Source organism: Eulemur rufifrons, chromosome 16, assembly GCF_041146395.1.
Source record: "Eulemur rufifrons isolate Redbay chromosome 16, OSU_ERuf_1, whole genome shotgun sequence".
Classification (NCBI taxonomy): domain Eukaryota; kingdom Metazoa; phylum Chordata; class Mammalia; order Primates; family Lemuridae; genus Eulemur; species Eulemur rufifrons.
This window is the reverse complement of record NC_090998.1, coordinates 30,071,509-30,099,161: the sequence shown is the minus strand read 5'-3', so window position 1 is coordinate 30,099,161 and position 27,653 is coordinate 30,071,509. Positions and strand designations below refer to the sequence as shown.

The window sequence follows — 27,653 nt, the reverse complement described above, 5'->3', positions numbered from 1 at the left end:
CTATATGTTCCAGAAAATAGATTGGCATGTCAAAAAGAATGCACATTTTTCGTTTTGATAAACATTTTTAAAACTCTGGAAAAATGTACGAAAATAGATTTCCTACCTGATTTCACGAGAATGTCAGTTTTCTCACAGACTCCAGACTCTCCAGTATTGGTAAAGTGGATAATAGACTTTTTTTTTTTTTTTCCCCCAGATTGCACAGGCCTTGGCTGGGAGCAGTGGCTCATGCCTGTAATCCTGGCACTTTGGGAGGTTGAGGTGGGAGGATTGCTTGAGGCCAGGAGTTTGAGACTGCAGTGAGCTATGGTGATGCTACCACACTCTAGCCCAGGCGATGGAGCTAGACCCTGTCTCTGAAAAAAAAAAGGAAAAAAAGAAAAAGAAAAAAAAATTGCATAAGCCTCCTTTTTCAGGACATTCCACATGACATTCACAAGATTTCACTGTGAATGCATGTGTGACCATATCTTGCGTGGCCCTGTAACAGTGAGGTCTCTACTTCTTCACCTTAATTCTTATGCCTCTCTGACTTTCTTCTCCTATCTCAGGGCCTTTGCACTTGTTACACTGTCTTCCTGAAACGCTATGACCAGATTATCCCATGCCTGCCTTCTTTTACTTAATTCTCAATTCTTGGTTCAAATATCACCTTCTCACGTCCCTGAAGTGAGCCTCTCGAGCACTCCTTCACATCATTCGACTTCAATGTCTCCGTTATTCTTAACGCTGACAGAAATGTAATTGGCTATCTTCTATGAATTTATCTCTCCTTTCTTCTATAAAGTAAATTCGTTGATATCACTCATACCCTGCTCTATATGTAGTACCTAGAACAGTGCCTGGCTCATAATAGATGTCTAACAAGTCAGTGTTGAAAGAAAAAAATAAGTATTTTTGAATGAATGTGACCTATTCCCTTGATCACAGTGTATTACTTCACTCAATTGAGGGATTTGCACAGTCAACCACAGTTGACTGGTTCAGAGGTGGGCACTCTACCAAGGGAGGGTAAACCCAGGATATTTGGTAATTGTAACGAAGGGGGTGATAGAATTATAAAATGTAAAGCTTAAGAACTCTAGACACCTACGTTTCCCACCATATAGACCAGAGATGTAGGGGAAGCAGTTTAAAAAAGAAAGAAGTGGACAGTAGATGCACGTAGAAAAACAGAGTTTTAACGTTTCTGTCCTTGTTTTAGTTCTCCTCTTATGGTCAGCTGCATGCCTGAGTCTAGGCTCCATGAAACATCTCTGTATTTTCACCATAAATTTCCTTTTTTCTGTCACTTACAACTAAATGAGCCCAATTTGTGCAGCTAATATTTGTCTATCTCACAGTAAAACACTCTCTTATTGTTTATTTCATTTGCATGTCATCACTCATTATTGAGGGTGAACTTCATTTGATATTTTCAGTGACCAACTGTGTTTCTTCTCTTATAAAATGCTATTCACTCCTTTACCTCATTTTTCTTCTGGGGGTGTTTACATTTTTCTCATCAATTTAGAGAATACTTTGTATATTTATAGCCTTAACATTTTTTCTATGATATGTGGGACAAATGTATTTTAACTTTAATTATTGTGTCATTTTCTGTATAGAATTTTAAAATGCATTCAGTGTTATATAAATTAATGTTTTCTCTAAGCTTTCTGTAAAACTTAAAAAGTATCGTTCCTGTTAAAATTTTAAAAGTGTCCTACGTTTCTTGTAGTCTTTTTCAATTGATCCTTGTTCATGATATATTTTCTGTAATTTACTTTAAAATATTTCAGCATAGAGTGTCATACAGATGTGTGTGTTAGTTTGTAGAGTTAAATCTCAAGTAACCCAATCAGGTCTACATATTTTGGATGTGGTGAGTTAGCATTTGAGTTATCAGTAGCTCACACTCTGGAAGTGGCTACTCCAAACTATTATACTATCTTTATCTTATATTAACACCAGAGGGTTTTGTAATTACTGTGGATGTTAGAAATGACTTTTTTTTTTTTAAACTGGTAAAACATATGTTGATTAGATATGTGGATTGACCACTTCATACCCCTAGATGTTTATTTAAAAAAAGACTGACAACAAGTGTTGGAGAGGATATGGCAAAATCAGAACCCTCATAAATTACTGGTAGGAGTGTAAAATAGTGCAGCCATTTTGGAAAATAGTTTGGCAGTTCCTCCAAATGTTAAAAATAGAGTTACCATAGGACCCAGAAATTCTACCCTTAGGTAAATACCCAAGAGAAATGAAACTGTATGTCCATACAAAAACTTGTACACGATGTTTATGGCAGTATTACTCATAGTAGCCAAAAAAATGGGAAAAAAACCAAATATCTATGAATTGATGAACAAAAGATGATATATCCATAAAATAGAATGTTATTTGAAAATAAAAAGGAATAAAATACTGATACATGCTACAACATGGGTGAATGTTAAAAATATCATGTTAACTTAAAGAAGCACATATTATAAGATTCCATTTATATGAAATGTCCAGAATAGGCAAATACATGGAGACAGAAAGATTAGTGGTTACCAGGGGCTGGGGGGAATGTAATATGGGGTTACTATTAAGGGACTCAGGGTGGTTTTGGTGGGGAAGAGAGGAAAATGTTCTGAAATTAGATAGTCGTGATGGTTGCACAATCCTGTGAATATAATATAAACCACTGATTGTACACTTTAAAAGGGTGAATTTTATATGTGAATTATAACTGAATAAAGCTTTTGTAAAAAAAGTTTTGTGGATTGGCTAGAAATATTGCCCAAGTGAACAGGACATACATGCCTAGTGCGTCCTGTGAGTTATGCCATTTAGAGTGGTGCCTTAGGCTGAGAGACCTCTTAGGTCATGGGTACGGATTGTGTAGAGAATTGTCTACACTGATCTGACCAGAAGTCAGGTAAATCTTGTCACCAGAATATCGCCTTAAGGTGCTATTTGGAGTGCCTGAAAGAACAGAGAGCTGGAAGTTGATTAAACTTACGGAGCATACGGTGTGCGTGTTTTATGTCTTACTTGCTAATGAGTGTTTGTCACTTTGGCAAAATTTGGTCTGAGACTTACTTTCATGGTAACATATAACATTGGTGCGTGTGAGGTTATAGTGAGAGCTGCATAGCCCTCACATACTTCCACAATTGAAGGCAACTACCAAAACGTATAATTGGATAGAACAATTATTAACAGTTCATACCCAAGAAAATTATTGACTATTATATATTCATCATGCTTCCAATCACTTTACTGAATTTTCTCATTAATTTTGTTAGTTAATTCTCTTCTCTTTGTACAAAATTAAAGCTTCTGTAAGTAAAGATAATTTAATTTTTCTCTTTTCAATACCGTTTTATCTTATTCCCAATAGTCTCCAAAATGATGTTAAATGATAACATTATTTGCTGCTCATTTAATTTTGTTATCAATAATATAGACATATAGTCAATTTAGCCAATATAGACATTGAAAATAAAAATGCTCCTTAAGTGCTTACCATTTCTGTGACTTTGGACACTGTATTTAACCTTTCTTAATTTTATTATCTCATCTGGAAAATGGATTCTGCTAATAATTGCTACTGGGTAGGATTATGGTCAGGGTTAAATGAAATGATTGATTTAAAGTACTCAGTACAGCACCTGGTGGCACTTGGCTCAGTAAACAAATACTAGGCATGGAATATGTGATATAGTTTCAAGTTGAGTGTGATGGGACATACGTGAGAAAAGAATCAGTTCTACATGCCTAGGGCACAGCAATGGGAAGATGCTACAAGAGAATTCACATTTCCTAGCTGGAAAGGGGTTGTTGAGCATATTTCTGGAAAGAGAATGCTATGAGTAAAATATGAGTATAGCGAAGTGTGAAGCAGGATTAGTCTGAAGGATTGCAAAGAATCTGAAATCTCTGGAGCAAAGTCTTTAAGAAATAATAGGGATAGAGGTTCAACTGGAGACATAGCCAGGGGTCAGAACGTGGCAGGTGTTTAGTGCTTTAAGAAGTTTGGAATTTCTGTATTTCTTTATTCCAGGGCGTGATTTGCCCAAGTGTTAACAATGGAGAGCCTTCTCCTGGAGGCATCTTGGTGAATGAACTGGGAGATGGGAGGCAGGAAGACCTATTACGAGATCTAAAGTCAAGAAAGTAGTTGGGATTTGGAAGCAGAAGCCAAGGTGGTAGAAGCTTTAGGGTTGTGGGAGAGAAGCAGAGGGTGGCCCCAGAGAGTCTTATTTGGAAGGAGATTGGACAGTGTTCCTGTATTAGTTTCCTGCGGCTGTTGTAATGAATTGCTATACACTTGTTGGCTTAAGAGAACAGAAATCTATTTTCTCATAGTGCTAGGGGCCAGAAGCCCTAAATCAGTACTGCTGGGCAGAAATCCAGGTGTTGGCAGGGCTGCTCTCCCTCTTGGAGGCTGTAGCGGAGAATCCATTCCTAGTCTTTTCCAGCTTCTGGCAGCTGCTGGCATGCCTTGCTTGTGGTGGCATCACTCTTACCATTGAGGCCAGAATCTGCAAATCTGCCTGTGCTCTGTTCACAGTGCCATCTTGTCTCCTCCGTTAGCGTCTAATCGCCCTCTGCCTTCCTCTTATAAGGATACATGTGATTGCATTTATGACCCACCATGTGATCCAGGATAATCTCCTCATCTCAGAATTCATAGTTTAATTACATCAGGAAAGACCTCTTCTTCCAAATAAGGTCGCATTTATGGGTTCCAGGGATTAGGACCCGATATGTTTGCATGGCCATTATTTTGTCTTCTACAGTTGCCATTCACTAGGATAGAAAATAAAGGAGGCATAAGATTGGGGAAAAGATAATGAATTTAGTTTTGTACCTGAGTTTTAGGTTTTTAAGAAGGCCCATAGCTTGCTCTCAGTCTGTTTTCTTGCTGCCCATGTTCTTAAACATAAATGCTATGTTTTTCTTCTCCAGCTGAAACCGGGGATTGCATTCTCTACCTTTTCCTGAAAGCCTGCGTCACCCTGAGTTAACTGTACGTTACTTCAAATCAGTAGGTTCTGCTGTTTATCTCAGGCCAACCAGGGCTCTGACATGTCAGATTCTGACAAAGCATGGATTTCTTTTTAAGTAATTTCCAAGAATATCAATCACAATTTAAATGCCTTAGAAGAAATATAAAAAATTACTCTGTTAATTCTCTTCCCTTCAAATTGCTGTAAGTATCTAAACCAAATTCACCCGCACAGAGGTTGAAACTATTTTTATCCCTGCCTTTGCAGCTCAGCAGTACTAATAAATAAATACTTTAAACAACCAATTTCAGCAAAAACTGAAAAATAACCTAAAGTTTCTTTCATTCCCAGTGTTTGTTGGGTAATATCTGTCATTTGTGATAAAGTTCTCACTGTATACTCAGGCTATCAGAGGAAGCTGTTGAGCTGAAGTTTTAGTCTGTCTGTACAGCTTCCAATCTGAGAGTCTATTCTTACTTTCTTGAAAGCCAGATAATCTTGTAATGTACTTTCCAATGACCCCATCCTTCAGAATGACTTGGTATCTTAGATTCTAGCTGACTTTGGCTTTTCAGCAAGTTTCAGTTTGAAAATACTTCATCTTTTCATTTCTAAATCTTCACTTTTTGACTGTATACAATCTCTCCTTGCCATAGAAATTGTAGTTTGGGGAAAAATATTTTTTGCTTATGCTAAATTTTCAGATATAATGTTTGTTTAATGAATAAAATAAAGGAATGAATAAATGAATTAGAAATAATTTAATATTACATTCAAATAACTTCCAAAGATTGAATACATTTCCTTTTAGTTGCTCAAAGTAAAAGTTTTTATTTCCTTATCTTTATAAAAAAAAACTCTGAAAACAATTTTGTGTGCATGTGCATTTTAAAAATGTATATATATACACCAAGGGCTTCCTAATTCCATTCCATATGATGATATAATGTCTCCAATTAGGGCCCTGGGCATGGCCCAGTGACATGGGTCTTGTTTACAATTCCAGTGACACCATCACTCTCAGGTTTTGTCAGTTAATGGATTACTTATTAGGGCAAAGGCCCCAAATGCCACCTTCCTCTTCTACTCTGCTTTCCATAATAAAACACTTCACCTAGATAAAAGTGAAAAATGGTGATGCTTTTCATTGGATCTAAAAACTCCTCCTTCATGTGTTTGTTGAGCCCCTGTTTATGTGCAAGCTTGTACTAGTCTCTGTAGCTGCCTGAGCAATATTTGGTAAAGACTTTGCAGGCTGTTAGTGGTCCAGAGACTACACTGAATAATAGGCAAATGAAAGGCCCCTAATTATTTCCAAAATTTTAATTAAAACCACAATCATTCTGCTTATTGACACAGGACAATTTGCAGGGGAGACTGCGATACTGAGAGGTTGGTCTCTGTCCACGTGTGGAAAATTTAAGCTGGACAGTGTTTGCAAAATGATAAAGCATTGTTTGGCTCCACTGATGAGCTATATTTTTGTCCCTATAGAAAATTAAATAGATTGGTTTTTTGTTTTGCTCTATTAATAAGCTCTATTTGTATTCCTAGCGAAAATTAAATAGAACAATTACATTCAGGAACAGGAGTAGAATCCTTTTATGTGTTGTTTGAGCTCTGTTGGCCACAAGTAACAGTGCTTTGGGGAACTCATTTCATGCCTTTGATTTGAGGACTTATTCCCTAAAACAAGTATCTTGGATGTTTTAGTAAGTTAGAACTTTAAAAGGTCATAAAAAGTAAAATTGCCTTTACTCTGAAACTATTAACTTTAAAATTCATGTGTATACTAAGTGGGTTTTCTTTTCCAAATTATATCTGTGGTAGGATAATGATATTTGTTTCCCTTTTAAAGGTTTTTGTTTGTTTTTTTGTTTTTGTTTTTGTTTTGTTTTGTTTTTTAACAAGAATAGTAGTTAGGTGGTTTCATTTACTGATTAGGAAAGAGTGAGCAACAGATCTGCAATTTTTGGGTTAACTCACAAGTCACTTTTTACCTTAAATAGGTCACGTTATTATGCTCATTTTATATGTGAAGTATTGAAAGTTTCTATTTTCTACCATTAAATCTTTATCATATATATATAAAAACAGAAAATAGTACTGGAGCTTTTAAAAAAATAGACACTTATTTCAAGATATGATTGTTTAGATTATTTTAAACATATATACACACCTATAGATTGTTTTTTCTAGTGTGTATATATATTTTTTTTAATTTTTTTTTTTTTTTTGAGACAAAGTCTCACTCTGTTGCCCGAGCTAAAGTGAGTGACATGGCGTCAGCCTAGCTCACAGCAACCTCAAACTCCTGGGCTCAAGTGATCCTCCTGCCTCAGCCCCCCGAGTAGCTGGGACTACAGGCATTCGCCACCATGCTTGGCTAAGTTTTCTATATATATTTTTAGATGTCCATATAATTTCTTTCTATTTTTAGTAGCGACGGGGTCTCGCTCTTGCTCAGGCTGATCTCGAACTCCTGAGCTCAAATGATCCACCCGCCTCAGCCTCCCAGAGTGCTAGGATTACAGGCGTGAGCCACCGCGCCCGGCCCCGTCATCCCCTTTTAAGTCCATAGTCCAGGAATTTTAATTGAAATTTGAGGATGAGTGGTTACTACAACAACTCAGGCAATATATAGGTTGTAATTTTGATGAGGTATTTCTTCAGGTAATTTTCCTAACTCATACACTGTATTTTTCCAGAATTTCTTTTCAAAAATTTGTTCTCTTCCATGTTTTCCCTACACCTAAATCTTCGGAACAGAAATACGCATTCAGAATTTTTAACCTAGTCTTGATGTTCAACATCATGTCATAAAAGTGTAGGCATAAAGTTATATAGACATCCTAGTTCAAGCAAATGACAACCCCATGGAGGGACAAGTGGCCTTCTCATATACAAGCTGGTGATGTAGGGGTGTGTCTGTGTGTGTGTGTATTTTTCAAAGTGCATCTTGTATAAAACAAAGATATTTTTCTATAAGTATAGTAGGTTTGGTCTCACTTTCTGGTTCTCTTTCCCCATTCTGTAAGCAGCATCTCTCTTTATACTAGTCTATGAACAGAAATTTATTTTATTTTATATTCTTGTGGCTCAACCAATAGGTAAAATTGGAAGCCTTCTACCATTTCTAACAGTCATAAGAAAATAAGTGGTTTCTTCTGGACCTCTCCACACAGTGTGGTATTTTTTAAAGAACAGGGTAATCAGATTCAGAAGGGTTGGCACCATCAGATTATTCTAACTTTCCAATCATATATGTTTGAGTAAAGTCATCTTCTGGAATTAAATGTAATCAGAGATACAATATGACCAAAGTATAGATAAGATTATTGTCACACAGAATTGCAAAGTTAAATTGTAATTTCAGGGACATTATGAAGAGTTTATAGAGTTCTATTTCTCATCATAGAAAGAGTTTTTTGTGTGTGTTTGCTTGTCTTATTTTTGTCCTTACCTTATGTTTTGTGGATCATACTGGCTGGGAGAAACAATGTCAACGTGACAAGTGAAGTCTGCGATTAAGAATATTAATCTTTGTCTATTGTTGATGGAAATCCTTTATTTTATATTTGTGGTTCAAAATTATAGTTTATTTTTTTACATAACTAAGGCATTAAAATTACATTATTTTCTTTTAAATATGTATATAGTGTAGCTTTTGGGTTCTATTCACACTGCAATATTTTGCACTCTCATCTCTCCTTGATTTTTTGTGAACTCTGAAAGAAACAGCTTAATTAACATTTTCTTAGGACACTTAATGAGCAAAATCTGGAGCCACAGGAAGGGTTGGAAAATTTCCTCTTACATGGTAACTACCTTTGTAAATGTAATATTGCAATAATTTCTCAAATGGAAATGTTTTAATTTACTGTTTGCCAGCCATTGCTGGAGTCATGGTGTCTGCTCAGGGGACAGAAAGGATTATTTTAATTTCATTACTGACTAGTGGTCTTTGAATCTGACTTAATTACAAATATAAATGTGTCTGATGTTTTCTTTCTATGAATATTTCAAGACATGATTTCATTTTATTGTCTGTGCTGCATTGTTCTGTTGAATATGTTTTTATTTTTTCAGTGTACAGCGTGGTTCAATGGAAACAATAACTTTTGAGAACCTGAAATAAGAGAGGATGTCAGATTGATATGAAAAAAGGACTTTTCAAGTACCAAGGGTAGTAGAGATAAATGCACATGAATAGTAGTCCTGGTGGAGAAATAAGACAGCTTGAACATGAGACTTTTATTATAAGTATTAAACATAGAAATGTAATTCAGCTATTACAAATTATTACTAATTAATGGAGGATGAATAGGAAGCACAAATTTGAACTTTTGGAACCCTGAAGTCATAATTCTAGGTAACCAAGTTTTTCAGAAAAGGTTATAGCTTCAAATCATCACATTAAAAGAGTCAGTTTTAGATGGGGAATTTTTCTAATAATTGCCTGCCTTATGAATCAGAGCATACTGAACTTAGTTTAACATTTTATGATTACTCAAGGTTATTATTATGAAGTATAGGATTGCATTACTACCACTGAGGGTAACTTAATACCCAATACCAGAGGAATCCAGACTTTCCTACGTTCTGATTTTCCATTGTTACACTGTTGTAGATGTAGAAATATCTGTAAAAAAAAAAAAAAAAAAAAATAGGTGCTAGTAATGGCCTTTTCTACCATTTTAATCTTTTCATCTACTGAAAAGAATCTTCATGCAAGATATGTTGTTCATCTTAAATTCCCAAACTGTCATAGTGACATGAAAATCATCAGGGTTGATGTAACACAAATGTTAATGGATGCTGCTTCACTATTGCATTCTAATTGTATGGACTAATATGATCAAGTGTGCTGAATTCTAAACACTTTTGCATTAGTAACAACTCATAATTCAGTTTAAGAAGCATTTCTGAACATCTTTATATGCTGGATGAAAGGTTAAAAAGAAACCTAAAACCGTTAAATTTTCTCAAAGAGATCTTAATCTTCAAACGTGAGAGTCATGTTATTGGTCAACTTCATTGCAAGTTTGAGGAAATAAAGACGCCCCCTTCTTCCTGTAGTCCGGTGATGTTCAGTCTGAGTAAATACAAGCAGACCTTTAGCAAATTTTTTTTAGTCTCATATATATGTGTATGTGTATATATGTATGTTTATACATATGCACATTTGTGTATGTTTATATACATTGTAATATATTTATATGAATATAAATATTTTGGCACTATAGTCTTGTAACATTTTCTGTTTCATTTGACAGAAATCTTCTTGACAGAGACACATTTTCTAAATCTGATCCAAGTAAGTATGTATTACTTGCTTTTTGAAATGGTCTACTTTTTGTACTTATTTGATTTTGCAAAAGTTGTATGAAAATCATAGTTCTTGTTAAAACATTTGTTTTGAAGCCTAGAAAGCAAGAGGGGAATGGCTCAATCCCTGCATGGTCGTCTAGCGGGGCCATTCTAGGGCCAAAGGGGGACTTGCTTAGCACTTTGAGAATGAGATAAAAATGAAGATGACTCCAATGTAGGACAGTTCACTTTGAAATTCAAACCTCATGATATGGCCATATGATAGAAATTATATTTGAAAGATAACCACAAGGGGCCATAATTTTAAGTGATTTAGTCACAAATTAATGCTTTTATTTTTTTTAAATAAAAATGGTCTATAAAAGCATACTCAGCCAAGTAAAACATATAACCTCTTTTGCTATGAGCTGAATTTTTTAGTTCCTAATTAGAGATATTGAAAATTGGAGATAACCTGTAAAGTGAAAAGGGTAGTTTGAATTATAAAACACTAGAATTAATGATATAAATCAATTAGTGTTTCTAAGTCTTATAATATTTAGAACTTGGTATCTAGCAGGTCTCCATCTCTACAACAACATGAACAAATGTGGTTTAATTATGGGGGGAAAGGTTTTTGTCAGTTGTCAGAATTTCTTCAGGTAGTCGCTGGGGAAAAGGCATTACAATTTGTGGGGATTAAAAATTCCTGGGAGTCATTTGATGGGGGCGGGTGGGACCCTTCTTAGCCCTTAATCTTTACCCAAAGGCCTTAATCTCCCTCTTTGGGACTTCTTTCCTTGGTTGACAGGATTTCTTACCTGTTTACAAATATTGAGTGGGAGTTATAAATATTAATTGTAGAGTTTACATTTACATAGGTTGTCCTTCCTGTGATGGCTTTGAGCACTGTAAACATCTTAGGAAGAGCTTGACTCTTATCTAGTAACATACTAAAATATTTCAAATTGTTAAACTATGGTTTTAAAATTTATCTACATCTGTAGCATAATGTAGATGAAGACATTAACATATACCTACTGTATTTTTATGTGATAAACTCTATGCATATTAAGTTCTAAAGATCAGATATAGCTCATTTTCTGTTTACTTAAATAATTTTCAATCATTTGATAATTTACTAGCAATTTTCTTGCAGTGGTAAGGCTAAGAATTAGGCATTTAATTTTGACATAGCTTTTGGACAGCTGAAAAATAAATTGCATACATTCACATCTGATGTTCATAAAAGACATTTATGTGTGTGTATATTTTTTCATCTTTTTTAGTTTGTGTCTTATATGTACAAGGAGTTGGAAATAAAGAATGGAGAGAGGTAAGATTAATTTTTTTTAATCATTGGGCTGGAAGATATAATGTAAGTTATAATTTGATCAAAGTGATACTTTCCTACTTTTAGTTATTTTAAGTTTTTTTTCTCAATCCAAAGATTCAGTTTCTTTTTTATCTTATGAAAGTTATCTTTGAGTTTTGTTTTTAATAATAGCGAATGTTTAGCTGACTTATGACCTTCTTGGGGACTATTCTAGGCCTGAAACTTTTACTTGCCTTAGCCAAACACAAATTTAATGTGTTGCAATCTATTTGACATGATTCTTTATATAATATAAGTTTGTGGATTTAGTCTCACTTTTAGAGGTCAACTGCTGATTTTATAAAATGCAACTTTAAAATTTTAATTATGGTGCTTGATATCAAATATCACCGGCTTTTTGTAACTTATTTGAAAATAAAATAGAAACAGTTTCCTAATGCAAATACACATTGTTTCATGAAGCAAAAGCTAGGAGGATGAATTGTTATTTTAACTAATTTATTTTCTAGAGTATCTCCACATTCAAATGAATGAAATGATCACTGGAAGGTGGGGGGTCATATTAAAATAAAAGGCTTTTCCATCTGCCTGTAGTGTGGTTATCTCAGGGAGTTAGTGCATTGTTTTGATGAGGTTACAGTCTCTGGCTAGATTTCCCTAGTGAGATTTTTGCTGATTGTTGCCACAGGTTACATTGTGCTGGTCATTTGACCAATGTGTCTCAATTGTAAGTAGAGGGTAAGAATAAATCATTTAATTTATTCTCAAAACTGGGAGAAAAATTTCAAAAATTGTCCCTACTGATAAGGAGTCGGTAATCAGTAGAGTACAAAGCAATTTCTCATATCAAATTGCTTCTGCACGTTTCCATTGCATTCAATATTTGTTTCAGTTCTGCAGATCCCAATGTAAACTCATCGTCTTTAACCTATGCCTGCTTCTTCTTTGCTCCAAATATGGCCAATAACATCACCAGCCAAAATATAAAACTGCAATTTTTGTAGTCATCCTGACCTTCTCTGCCACATCTTCATAATTTAATTAGTTATCCAAAGCTATGGATTCTTACAAAAAAATACAACAACTCTCTGATAAGCCACCTCCTTTATTCAGACCCATGTTATCTTTTGCCTCTCCTCTTGCCACATTCTCCTGGCTGAGTCTGTGCCCCTTTCTCTCTTGTGCATCTGTCTCTCTTGTTCATTCCTTTGATTATCTTACCAAAAGACACGTTGTTTCTTGTCACTCATTCTTGAGTCCCCTTCTCAAAGGCTTGGGACGGTCCAGTGGAGCTGCTGACTGACTGTAGGTGCCAGGCTAGATGGGGCTGAGCATTGACCAGGTGTCTAGAAAAAATGACATTACTTCAGGGACCGGTAAAGTAACTAAGGTAAATTACCTCAATTACAGTCTCAGGCATCTGGGCCAATGCAAATCCTCAATGATGAGGCAATTGGAAACTTCATTGGATGAGGGGAGTTTGAAGAAGGACACTAGAAAGTATTGAACTGAACCAGGGTGCTGGGAGTTCATTCTTATTGGGTGCTGACCAAGTAGCATTGGTTAGTTAGTTTAAGGGTAGGCTCAGCTCAAAATCTCCCTAGCTTAAAAAATTTCTCATGCTTTTATATTGCTTAAGCAATGAAATATAAATTTCTTGTTTAATTTTCAGTGTTTTTATAGTAATAATGGTTAATGACTGTTCCAAGCCCTTTATATATGTTGATGAATTTAGTTTTCACAGCAACCCAAAGAGATGCTATTGTATAATCCTTATATTACACATGAGGAAAATGAAGCACAGAAAGATGAAGTGACTTGACTAAAGTTACCCAGTTGTAAATGAAGGAATGGGGATTTCTACCCAGGCCATTTGGCTCCAGAGCCCTTATTATTACATCACCTTGCTCTGCAGAATTCTTATCTGATTCCAACTTCACATTCTTCTTTTATAAATGGAAAGAAATTTTATAAATCGATCTTTGGGGCTATATTATTATTTTCTTAAGCTGACTCTGAAAGAGAGACAAGTAGAAAGAGGAATCCTACTAGTTAGGGAAAATGACATAATAGTAAACAAAATAGAGAAAGAACAATATTTTGTTTATTTTTTATTTTTGAAGAGGTAGAAAGTATTGGTAAGAAGGAATAATACTCAAGAAGGATATGAAAACAAAGTAAAAATGGAGAAGGTGATGATAATAGAGCCCAGAGTTACACAGAGTGGGTAGGAGCAGACAGATCAAGATGGGGAAATAGCAGTTAAAAGGCAAATTTCAATGGACAGAATTTCAAGAGTTGAAAGTGTTGAAAATCGAAGGAATGGTTTGCAAGAATAGAAGGGAAGTGCCAGATGCAAGAGAAAAAAATTTTGGAGCATTTAGCAACTAATTGAGCTTGCTGGATGAAGGAAAGGGGTCAAAAAATGAAATGAGGTATATATTTTACTAATCTCCACAATACCATTTGAAAAAGATAGTTTCTTTATTATGAGAGCCAGTGTAATGTGGTGGTTAAGGGCGTGCATGCACTTGATCTTTCAGTGGCTCTGTTTCCTCATCTGTAATATGAGGAGTGATGATAACGGTTCTAGTTCATATTGGTTGTTATGAGGGTTAAATGTGAACCAATGATAACAGTGTCTGGGCACATAGGAAGCACTATATAATTAAGGATACGTTGGGATTCTAAGAGATTAAACAACTGTATAAAGATAACAAAACTAGCAAGTAGCAGGTAAGTAAATTCCTGCATTATAAAATTCTGTATGTAAGATTTTGCATAAGCCCAGCAGTTGATGGGAAAACGACCTATGGGATTTCCTTGGCCTCAAACCTAATCTGAAGCCGTAGTGTTACACAGCTGCTAAAAAGCTAATGCAATCTGAGGATGTGCTGATGGATGTGCAGTGCTTACATCAAGGAAGATAATGCTATTATGTGGAACCATATGAAATTGTTACTTTTTGTAGGTCAAAAATGGTTGAGTGTTGGCAATTTCATGTGATTCAACTTAATACTATTTTATTTTGCTCTGGTGAGAGTATCTTTGGAACATTACTTTTTAATTCTGCATTGTAAAACATTAAAAAGCCAAGTCTGTATTTGAGGAGGGCTACCATCTTGAAGAAAGGTATAGAAGCTATGCGCTACTAAGAAGAGACTATTTATCTGAAAAATGCCAAGATTCTGAATAGTTCACAGTACTTGACTTCAGACTCTTAAAATATTTTCATTTAGAAATGGGGATATTGTTCAGTAGGAAACAAAACATTTAACCCAAAGGTTGAAGAGACAAGGAAGCAGCAGTTAGTCCATTGTGAGGAAGAAGACCTTTGTAACACATAGAGTATCCCACAGTAGTAGGTTTCCTGGAACTGTATCCTGAAATGATAGTGTATTTCCTGATACTGAAAGTATTCTAATGGGCTGCACTGATTCCTCAGGAAAGAAGTTGGACTTGATAAGCTCTAATTTTCTTGCAAGTTTGCGATTTTTATGATGCTATGGAGTTAAAAAAGAGTATTCCAATCATTTTATCAATTCTTCCAAATACCTTTTAAGTATTGAACATTATTTTACAAGGATGAAAAATAGCAAAACCACTCTGATAATTACTGTCAGGATTATTTGAAATCAGATAAGAAAAATACAGATACTTTATTACCAATTTTAAATATATCCATTATTTTATCAATTTGGCTAATATTTATTGGGTGCCTACTCTGTAACTGCAGTGGTGGATAAAATTTAAAAATAGACAGTGTTTCTACCTCAGGGATCATGCAATATAATTGGAGAGTTTTCTCTCCAATTTTGGTACATTTGTATAATCAATTTACTGTTGTAGGTATCAGGACTATCCCAACAATATAGTGATTGTATTTGTATTTGAATTCAGTTATAATTTGAAAAAGTATGTAGTAACTAGCTATATGATTTTATGTTCTGAGATGAATTACTGTTAGATAGCAATGGGGAATAAGTTCAAAAGAGCTTAAAAATATATCGAAACAAATGCTCCAAATAAAGCAATAGAAAAATTATTTAAAATTATTCTGTAGTTGAAACCTGCAATTTTAAAATTATATCTGACACTGTTAGAATTATTACTATATCTCCAATAAATCTAATGATTTTGAATTATGAAAAGCTCTTGAAGCAATGGATCTTTAAAGCTAAAATGATTTTTCAGTGCATAATAACTTCAGAGCTGGAAATGATACTTAAGTGCCATGAATTATGAAAATATGCAAACCTCTTGGTGGCAAGCAGAATTATCAAAGTAACATTTCTAAGGAATCATACTTCGAGAGTTCTGAAAATGTTGCAGTTAATTTCTTTGAGTTAGATTGTAGTTATCCATAGGTAATTCATTCTATGAATTACTTTTAAACATTTAGAATTGTAAAGGTGGTTCCAGATTCCCTAAGTTAGTGTGTGATGGAAGAAGTTGTTTATGAACCACAGTGATTGTAGTTTAGAGGCAAACAAATCTGTATTCAAATGCTGATTGCTACAGTTTGAAATTGTCTCTGCTCCATTCCATTGACATTGTGCTATTTTGATATTTATTCATTTCCATACTGAATACTACCTGTTTATGTATAATACGCACATACACATGCATATACACTTTATACTGTTCAGAAAACATCCAGGACTTTTCTTGGTGACCTTACTCTCATAATACGCCTTAGCTTCACCTCTTAGCTTTGTGCTTCTAAAGGTCAAATCTCCTGCATAGCATTTAGAATGGGGCTTTCTTTGTTCTTAGAAGGTGTTCAATTAATATTTGTTAAAAGGGTAAATTTGAGGATGCTGTCAAACACAGACACATATTTAAACTATCGTGATTTCAGAATTTGTGTGTTGGAAGAATCTCTATAGATCATTTGGTACATAAGTTACATTTTTTATGTGAGAACATTCGTGTGACATGCTATGTATGAGAGCTTAAGCCTTGTCTGCTGCTTTTCATTATAATTTTAACTATGAATACATATTTTGGAACTTAAATTATAACATCCATTGAAAACATATTATATGCCTCTTAGGGCTTAGGGACACTCATTTCATTCTCTCGTTTTTGTTTGTTCTAGAGAAATATTATGGGGAAACATCTAAAGTTATTGATTTGAGTTATTCCTTCCAGAATCTTTAGACAATCACTGTTGATATAGGGTTCTTCATGACTACTGCTATCTGTCTTCATTATTGGATTTATGTTGCAGAGCCACTGACAATTTTTGTTTTGTTTTGTTTTCTTTTCTGTCTTCTAAACAGATTTAAATTGCATTGTATTGCTAAGCATTCAATCTGCAGAGATTTTATTCCTCTAGTAGACATATGAAGGATTTTCACAGTATGTATCATGACTTCTGTTCTGTGATTGATTGAGAGGATTGTAACAGAAGACATTTGATGTTCTCCTAAAAAAAGTTGTGTGACGTAGCAGAAAGCACTTAGTAAGACCAATATATTCTATGGAATGTGTGGTCAGTGTTGAGACATTACTACTTTAGCAAAAATATATTGTGTGTCACTAAGGCAAATACCATGTAGATTTATCTGGATTCCCAACGTCAGTCCTACCAGTTTTGGAGAGATGTCTACAGATTGACATTGAAATTTTTCTGTTTAGAAAAGGACATAAAATGGTTTTACAGATATTGCTGGCTGTAGATGGTTAGAAGCTGTGGCTTAATGTAATAAGTTGCCCATAGATTATAAGCCTCAGTGGAAGTCTATTAGCTCTATGAATATCCTGTGACCACTTGAGCACGAATCACACTTTTGACAGAACTTTGTTGGTTGTTAGCTGAAAAGCAAATTCAGAATATTTTGGTCTCTTGAATTATTTTTTCCTGTTCTGTTTTTAATATACCTTTTTATCAAAATAAAACATACCCAAAGGCACAAATCATGTGGCACAATGAATTAGAAGTAAACACCACCCATGTAACCACCACCCAGATCAAGAAATAAAACATTGCTAGCAATTCAGGGATTCTGATTGTGCTACTTCCCTTCTCCTAAATTAAAATACCATCCTGACTTCTAACACTATAGAACTGTCTTGCTTATTTTTAAGCCTTATATAAATAGAATCATATAGTATGATATTTATTTGTGCCAAATTTCTTTCAGTGAAATCTATCCATGCCTATGGCAATAGTTTGTTCAATTTGTTGCTGTGTGGTTTGCTATTTTATGAATATACCCCAATTTATTTTTACATTCTACTCTAGGTAGACTTTTGGCTTGTTCCAAGTTGTTGAATATTATGATTATCTGTCTAGAACATTCTTGTACATATCTTTTGGATCTCATATTTACATATTCCTATTGTCTGTATATGTAGGAATGAAATTTCCGAGCCACAGGGTATGCATATTTTCATCTGCAGTAGATGCTGCCAAATCTTTTCTAGAATTTTCCATCTGCCACTGTCATTACAGTACATCCTTGCTAATGCTTTGTGTTGCCAGTTTTTTAAAATTTTTTTATTCTGGTTATTGTGTAAAGATATCTTGTTTGGATTTTAACTTCCTGATGATTAATGTGGCTGAGCATTGATGGACTTAATGACTATTTGTTTATCCTCTTTTAGGAAGTACATATTTAATGCTTTGCCTATTTTCTTATTAATTTTTAGGAGTTATTTATATCTTCAAGATAGGAATTCTTTGTTGCTTACATATCTTGCAAGTATCTTCTCTCCTTATTTAGTGTGGCATTTTATTCTCTGAATGGTATATTTTGATGAACAAGCATTCTTAAATTTAATTTCATCCAACGTAGCCATCTGATTCTTTGTGATCATAACAGATCCTTTATGATCCATGCTTTTGTTCTGTTTAAGGAATCTTTCTTACCTTAAGGCCACTATGACATTTCCCAATGTTATCTTCTAAAAGTTTTATTGTTTTACCTTCCATATTTACATCTATAATTCCTCTGAGGTTAACTTTTGTGCATTGCTGGAGATAAAATTTACTTCGATGCCATGTGGTATCTAATTGACCTGGGAACATTTATTGTGGAGATCTCCTCTCTCCACTGCACAATCATATCACCTTTTCCATAAATGAGATAACTGTGTAAGTGAGGACCTTGTTGAGGACTCTGTCGTGTTGCACCACACTTTCAATAACTACTGCCGGCTAGGTGTGCTTTTTTTTTTTGTTTGTTTGTTTTTTTAGGATTTTTTAGGTCAAGGGTTAGCAAACTTTTTCTGTAAATGGCCAAATATAAATAAGGACCAGGATAAAGATTTTAGGCTGGGAGGACCCAGTGGTCTTTCTAGCCATTGTAGCATGAAGGCAGCCATAGGCAATACATAAATGGATGATTAGGGCTTTGCTCCAATGAAACTTCATTTATAAAAACCAGCAGCAGGTCAGATTTGGCCCATAGACTGTAGTTTTCTGAATCCTGTTCTAGGATAGTCTTAATTTTGTACAGCTCCACAGAAGTTTTAGAATGTGTTTGTCAGTTTATTCATGCATACGTACGCATGTGCACACACTTGTCCTGTGAAAGTTGTGATTGCACTGAAACTATAGATCAATTTGAGAGAATGGAAATCTATAAAATAGTGTGCCTTATAATCCACAGATAAGGATACTGTTCTATTTATGCAGGTTTTTTTTTAGTTTCTCTCAGTAATGTTTATAATTTTCTATGTAGAGGTCTTATATATCTTTAATTGGATTTATCCTTAGTTATTTGATTTTTTTGATACTCATATAAGTCATCATTTTTAATTTTAATTTTTATTGTGGTATATAAAATACCATTTATTTTTTTGATAATAACCCTGAAGTGACCTTACTTAATTATTTACCAATAATAGTTTATAGATTTTTAAAAATTTTCTTCTTAAACTAGAAGTTTTATCCTTCTTTTCTAATCATGATACTTATTTTATTGACAAGGGCCTCTTGCACAGCGTTGAATGAAAGTGGTGATAGGAGACATCCTTGTCTTGTTCCTTATAGTAGGGGTAAGAACACTTAATATAACATCTACCCCATAGCAAATTTTAAATTATGCAACACAACATTGTTAACCATAGGCAACATGCAGTACAGTGGATCTTTAGGACTTACTCATCTTGTATAACTGAAAAGTTGTACCCTTTGACTAATACCGCTCAGTTTCCCCCTCTCCTCAACCCCTGGGGACCACTATTCTACTCTCTGCTTCTGTGAGTTTGACTACTTTAGATTCCTCATATGAGTGGTATCATATAGTATTTGTCCTTCTGTGTCTGGTTTATTTCACTTAGCATAATGTCTTCTGGATTCATCCATGTTGTTGCAAATGGCAGGGTGTCTTTTTTTAAGGCTCAATAATGTTCCAAGGTATGTATGTGTGTATTACACTTTCTTTATCCATTTATCCATTGATGGATATTGAGGTTGCTTCCATGTCATGGCTATTGTGAATAATGCTGCAGTGAACCTGGGACTGCAGATACCTCTTCAAGATCCTTATTTCAAGTCCTTTGTATATATACTCAAAAGTAGGGTTGCTGGATCATGTGATAATTCTATTTTAATTTTTTGGGGAACTCTCATACTGTTCTCCATAATGACTGCACCATTTTATAATCCCACCAATAGTGTACAAATGTTCCAATTTCTCTGCATCCTCATTGATACTTATTTTATTGATCTAATTGAGCCATATTTGCCTGTTTTTTCATATACCTTGTAACTTTGTGTCAGGAACTGCATATTTGAAAACACTCTCACCTCTCCCAGTTTTCATTGACTGGCTTCATATAGGGAAAGGCCTTCCCCCGTCATTCTGGCTAGAGATCGTTGGGTCCTCTAAAGCCCTTTGTCTGGATATATCTTCTCTAGACTTGAGTGTTTAAATCCCCAGTTAAAGGGATTTGCCATTTTAATGTGCGTGTGTTTTTCAGGCTGTCATAATATTTTGCGCCCTCTGATGTTTATTTCCAAGTACTGCATGTTCTTGGGAACAACCACAATTCAGCCAGTCCTCTTTTGTTCTCAGCAGAGCGTCTTCCCCATGCTCCTAGGGCATGTCGGGTCCCATCAGCACTCCTCATTGGGCAAGACTGAAACCAGTACCCTAACCCTCCAAAAGCTACAACATTGGACAGCTATTGCACTCTTTTCTTCTTCCCTCCACGGGGGGGAGAGCCCACTGTGTTATGTTGGCCTTTGTCTGCCGTACCATGCATCCTTGGGACCAGCAAGCCACAGAGATCTCTTTTTTTTTTTTTTTCTCAGTGACCATCAGGCATCTAGAATATGCCAGATCTTGTTAGTACTCTGAGACAGGCAAAACAGAAACCATTTCTTGGGTGGACTCCAAGAAGCCAAAATGTTGGATGCACACTTCACCTGCTTTCCTCTTTATGGAGAAGCTGGGAATTTGAGGTTTTCTCCCACTTTTTCCAAGCTGACATGGAGGAAGGGAATATGGTGAATGAATGTGTATTAATCCAAATTATTATTATTTTTTTCTCTCAGCAGCCTCAAACTTTGTGCCCTTTCCCATTAGCACTGTGATTCAGGCAAGACAGAAGCCAATTCCTCAGGCAGCCCTCCAACAAGTCAGAATGTTTGATGCATGATCTAGTATTCTCTTATTCTCCCCACCGAAAAGTTGGGAGCTGAGATCTGTCTCAGAATGGCACCATGCTGTGCCGTGGGCAGGGATTATAGTGAGTGAATGCCACAAGTTTTCCTGCCAGCTTCAGTGTGGCTGGTTTTGCATTTGCCTGGAGGACAGGAGACTTTTAACAAGTTTTTGTATTTGTCACAAAGGGAATTTGCCCATGTATTGTTATTGAGTTGGTGTCTCTACAGGGGAAGGAGGGCCTGGGGCTTATTCTGACATCTTGCTGATGTCACCAGTCTGAGTGTATCTTTTGGCATGCTTTCATCTCTTATAAGGGTATTATTCTACTCTTTAATCTCTTTTTTCATGGCAACTTTGTATGCAATTTGACTGTTATCCTTTAGTTTTCCTGAAATTTAAAGGAGCCTGGGTTTAGATAGCTTTTCTAACTTCACAAGCTCTTACTTCCATTTAGTCATGAAGTCTTGAGAATGATGGCTAGTTATTGCTGAGATTTCCTGGCTTTGTTTCTTTTTCCATCTCCAATTTATTCTGGACTTTCTCTTTCCTTCATTGCTGTTTGTCCCACACAGCAGTTGGGTTTATACTGATTAACTTCCCTTCTCCTCAGAATTGGGCATCTCAAGTTTTAGCTGCCTGTGCATCTCTCAACTAATATCAAACAATTAGTTTTTGTATTTTATCTATTTTTTTTCCATTTTTCAGCAGGAATATTTGTCTGCTACATGCTATTCCACTAGAACTAGAAGGAGAAATCCTCATATCTTATGATAATTGCTGAATATTGTATAGGAAAAATTAGAGATAATTTGAAGCTTTGAATGTGGTTTTTTTTGTTGTTTTTTTTTTTTAACAGGTTCTTGCTCTGTCCATTTGGGCTAGAGTGCAATGGTGTGGTCATAAGTCACTCCAATCTCAAACTCCTGGGCTCGAACCATCCTCTCACCTCAGCCCTACATGTAGCTAGGACTAGGGGCGCATACTACCATGCCTGGCTAATTTTCTTTAGTTTGTAGAGATGGGGTCTTACTATGTTGTCCAGGCTGGTCTCAAACTCCTGGCCTCAAGTGATCCTCTCACCTTGTCCTCCCAAAGTGCTGGGATTATAAGCACGAGCCATTATGCCCAGCCTGAATTTTTTTTTAAATTTCTCAAGAGTGGGCTTATTTTTACTTCTGGAGAGACAAGAAAGCTAGAAAAAGTTCACCTTCATTTTGTTAAAAAAAAAATTGAAAAACTCTAAGCTGACTTTCATTCCTCCTGAGGATTATTCTTTGGATTCATCCTTACTTCTCAATTATAGCCTTTTAGGGTCCCAGCCTAAATTTTGTGGACTTATTTTTTTTTTAATTCTCTCTCTTTTGTCAAGGTTTATAAATTTTGAAAAATGTGAAGAAATAGAGAGTGAATATATATATACCTTCTTTGTGTTTTTCAACTCCTCTGTCTCCTCCAGCCTCATGAGACTGCTGAAATCTCTGCCTAATTTGGCCTCTTTTTTTCAAAACAGGGTGCTACAGAGCTCCTATCCTGGCCTCTCTTTTATGCAGCTTTTTAATTCCATAAAGTGTAACTTTCTTTTAGCTCTCTGGTGCTTCCAAAAAATTATTTTAACATTTTGTACAACTTCTCTGGTTGTTCTGAGAGGAAGAGTTGGTTTGAAGCAAACTAATTTGACATTGGCAAAAGTAAAAGTTTGTGATGATCACTTTTGAATTAAAATAATGCTTAGGCTTAGTTTTACGGTGTTTCTGTTTTCCTGTAAAATTATCAACAAAAAATTAAATTAAATAAATGAAACACAAAAATAAGCAATGAGAATTGAAAAATATCCGTGGTGAAGCTGTGCCTAAGGGTCATATTTTATATAATATTTTCAGAAAAAGAGAAAGTGTGTTGCAAATCTTTAAAAAGGCAGCAATGAATTTATTTTTTTCATTTCAAAATATTGAAGGCAGTACAATTGTTTCTATTACATGTATATCTTGTATAATGCTTAATTCAGGGCTTTTGGTGTGTCCATCACCAGAATAGTGTTCATTGCACCCAATAGGTAAGTTTTTATTCCACACTCACCCTCCTGCCCTGGAATTTAATAATTCTAAAAAAATAGAGGAATTATTTCTTTGGAGGGTTTTTTTTGTTGTTGTTTTGTTTTGTTTTTGGGAGAGAGAGTCTTGCTCTGTTGCCTGGGCTAGAGTGCAGTGGCATCATCATAGCTCACTGCAACCTTGAACTCCTAGGCTCAAGTGATCCTCCTGCCTCAGCTTCCCAAGTAGCTGGGACTACAATCATGTGCCACCACTCCCAGCTAATTTTTTCTATTTTTAGTAGAGATGGTGTCTCCCACTTGCTCAGGCTGGTCTCAAAATCCTGGCCTTCAGTGATCCTCCAGCCTTGGCCTCCCCGAGTGCTTGGATTACAGGTGTGAGCCCCCATGCCCGGCCAAAGTATTGTTATTTTTAAGTGTATGGCATAATTTTTAAAATGTTTTAACTAAAGTGTTAAAATGCTATAATCTAATTTTAAAAGCTGGTGGTTTACTCCTTTCTATATTTTATGCATGAAAATTACAGAGACATCATCAAGAAATCCATTTCTTGATGATCAATGATTTAGTTATGTTCCTAAGAACAGAAGATCCTAAAAATTGAATGACAGTACGTTATGTGAAATATTCTGTCTTAACCAAGAATAATAGAAGAAATCAGTTTACTTCTCTTTCTGTGTGTGTGTGTTGGGGGGGGTGTGTGTGTGTACATGTATGTCTATGTTATCTATGTCTATGTCTATAGCTACATCTCATTGATCTGTAATAATGTAAGATCTAGATAAAGTCTTCAGATTTTCTACTTGTCTTGTTATAATTAAGTGAATCTCAGATCATTGGTTTGTGGTAAAAAAATACCTCGGCAATAAGTTATATAAAAGAAATATACCTCGGCCTGGCACGGTGGCTCAAGCCTGTAATCCTAGCACTCTGGGAGGCTGAGGTGGGCGGATCATTTGAGCTCAGGAGTTCGAGACCAGCCTGAGCAAGAGCAAGACCCCGTCTCTACTAAAAAAATAGAAAGAAATTAGCTGGACAACTAAAAATATATAGAAAAAATTAGCTGGGCATGGTGGTGCATGCCTGTAGTCCCAGCTACTTGGGAGGCTGAGGCAGTAGGATTGCTTGAGCCCAGGAGTTTGAGGTTGCTGTGAGCTAGGCTGATGCTACGGCACTCTAGCCTGGGCAACAGAGTGAGACTCTGTCTAAAAAAAAAAAAAGAAATATATGTCTTTACCTTAGAAGAGGGCCGTGAATTCTCTGATGAGGCCAGTGTTTTACTTCCAAGAGAAAGTGTATGAGAATGTAAATCTTCTTTGTATGTGTGTGTGTTTGTTATCTTTTATACAAGTTGGATATTTATGGTCCTAAATTGAGCTTTTTTGGTTGAATTTATCTTAATATTATGTCTTAGCATTCTGTCTGCCCTACACAGTTAATTTATTCTTCTTGTCTAATCTCTAGAAACTTTCCTCTGTATATCATGGCTACTAAGATCTAATTATAATGTAATAATTGAATTAAAGATATGCACTGTTTCAGATGACCTTTTCACTTCATCACTTTCACTTCGGTTGACAAGTGAATGTGAGACTGGATGGTTGTGCTGGGCCTTCATCATATATTAAAACTTTCTGAACATTTTCATCAAAACAGAGTTCATCTGCTTGGTGCCATAAATAGATGAAATTACTGAATGTTCTTTCCAGTATTGCTCCTCTGAAGCAGTTTAACAATTAGTTGAATTAGAAATCAGGAGTATTTCTGTTCTATCATTTTCTGCAAGATTTGTTCCTATATTGGAAAAGTAGCTATTTATCCAATTAGCTCAAACATAAAACACAGGGAAACTTTCAAAGACTTGATTGTGATTTTTTTTTTTTAATTTTTTGCTTAGAATTTTACGAGGAACACTGTTTTATGTTCTAATGAATTTAGGTTTCCATACGTTTTTTTCATATAACTGAAAACTTTCATATTTGGTGAATAAAAGAACAGTTTCCTAATTCTGCGAAGATGAAAACTAAATACTGTATCATTATGTAAAAGTGCTTGACTGTCCTATATTTGCATATATTCATTATGCCAAAGATTATTATAGTCAGGTTTATAGGTACTTTTGATAATCTAATATGATATTCAGAATGAGACATTTTAGGGCACAAATTACAATTCTTTCAAATGTAGCTATTGCTGGGTGTATACCATCAATAAATATTAATTGTCTTTCCTCAAAATTTTAAACCCTTCTGATATGCTATTGCATAGAATAATATGCTATTGCACATTTTCTCAAGAATTAGAAAATTTTTATTTAGTAGTATAAGACATTAGCCAAGAAAAATTTTATTTCAGGTCAAAAAGATTAATCACTTGTTTGATAGCTAATATATTCCAGCCTCTGGGAAAGAATTAACATATTTCCCATGAGCTGAAATAGTCATAATGTATCTGTGGATTTGTTTTATTGCAGTTTTCACTTTTCATAATAGAATGAACTAAACAGGAATACAGCCTGAAAATTTTTTTTTCTGATTTTAAAAGTAAATAGTATTCATTGCAAGAAATTAGGAAAACCTAGAAATGTATAACAAATTAAAAAATTATTAGATGATAATTATATATTCTTATATTTTTATCTGTATATGTACAGGCATACATTTTAATCAAAATTTGTATTATACATTATCCTTGACTTTTTTTCTGAACAATATATTGCAGACATCCTTTATTTAACCATTTGTTCAATTTTATACAGGTGGAAATCAAACACATATGTGTATCCTGTGCCTTCATGGATCTTAATGTCTAGTAGGGGAAACATAAGATGAACAAACATAAATATATAATTCCAAAGTATAAGTTTTATGAAGAGAGAAAAACATGTGCTGTGAGGGAGAATAATTGTGGGAGTGAAGGACCAAGTTTAGATTGAATTTTTAGAGCTGGAATGCTGACATTTAAGCAGAGGGTTAAAGAATGAGAAACAGCCATGCAAGAGTGGGGTTAACAACATTATAGAAAAAGGGATAGCAGGTGTGAAGGCCATAAGGTGGGCAAGCATTTGGTGTGTAAAGGAGTCTAAAATAAGGCAAGGAGCTTGGAGCAAAGAGAAGGGGATACTGCCTACAGTGAGGTTAGAGAGGAAGACAGGAGCCAGGTCCTGTAGATCAAAGAAAAGAGATTTTATTCTATGTATTATGGGAAGCCATTGAAAAAATTTAGGCTGGTGAAATGATGTGACCACATTTACATTCTTCAAAAGATTACTCTGGAAGTTACATAGAGGATGAATTGGAAGGAGATCAAGAGTAGAAGCAGAGGTGTAAGTTAGGAGGCCATTGGGATAGTCCATGAGAGAGATAAAAGGCTTGAATTATGCCGATGATGGGAGATATGGAGAGAAGTAGACAGGCGTGAGACATTTTTTGAAGTTAGAATTGATAATTCATGAGACACTGATGAAGAGGAGATGGTGGGTTAAAAAGAAGGAGTTGAGATTGATGACTCCCATCATGGCCTGAGGAATCAAGTGGATGGTGGTATCATTCATTGACAAGAGGTAGACTTGGGAAGCACCGGGATTGTTGATGATTGTGGTACAAAATGAATAGCTTATGTTTAGATGATAATTTTGAGAGGCAAGACAACCACATATGTACGTTAAGAAGACAGTTGTATGCGCAAGTCTGTGCTCAGAGGTGAGTCTGGCTAATGACATACATATTTGGAAGTCGTTATGTAAATGGGATTTAAAACCAAAGGAACAGTATTAGTCCATTTTGTGCTGCTATAATAGAATACCTGAGACTGGGTAATTTGTAAAGAAGAGAAATTTATTTTCTCACAGTTCTGGGGGCTGGGAAGTCCAAGATCAAGGTGCTGGCATCTGATGAGGGCCTTCTTGCTGCACCCTCATGTGGCGGAAGGCAGGGGGGGCAACAATGGCCAAATGCTACATGAAACCTCTTTTGGAAGGTCCATACTCCCATTCATGAGGGAGGCGTCTTCATGCCCTGATCACTTCTTAAACAATCTACCTCTTAATACTATCACATTGGCAACACTTGAATTTTGGAGGCGACACATTCACACCATAGCAGGAACAGAGGAAGTAATCTAATGAAAGGGTGACTACAGAGAGATGAAGAGTGCTTAGAACTGTACTCTGACAATGAGAGACTGAATGCCTGAGAGTCTGAGAAGAGGAGAAACACAGGGGAACGTGCTGTTAAAAGGTTAGGAAAGAGTGCTTCAGAAAGGAGGGCGTGGACAGCTGTGTCAGATACCGCTGAGAGTTCTAGTGAGATGAGGGACAAAAGGTGACCACTGGATTTAGCAAT

General features: G+C 35.4%; 1 protein-coding gene across 4 annotated transcripts in view; it reads left to right on the top strand.

Moving 5' to 3' along the window:
• The window catches only part of CPNE8 (copine 8), a 228,374-nt gene that overhangs the window by 19,559 nt on the left and 181,162 nt on the right, over nt 1-27,653 (top strand). For 3 of the 4 annotated variants that reach the window (XM_069489292.1, XM_069489289.1, XM_069489290.1), the window contains exons 2-3: nt 10,268-10,308; nt 11,591-11,637. In XM_069489292.1, the coding sequence (XP_069345393.1) occupies nt 10,268-10,308; nt 11,591-11,637 (88 nt within the window). Of the gene's footprint in view, nt 1-9,137; nt 9,178-10,267; nt 10,309-11,590; nt 11,638-27,653 lie in introns of those variants that run through there. The other variant, XM_069489291.1, reaches the window with a different exon arrangement.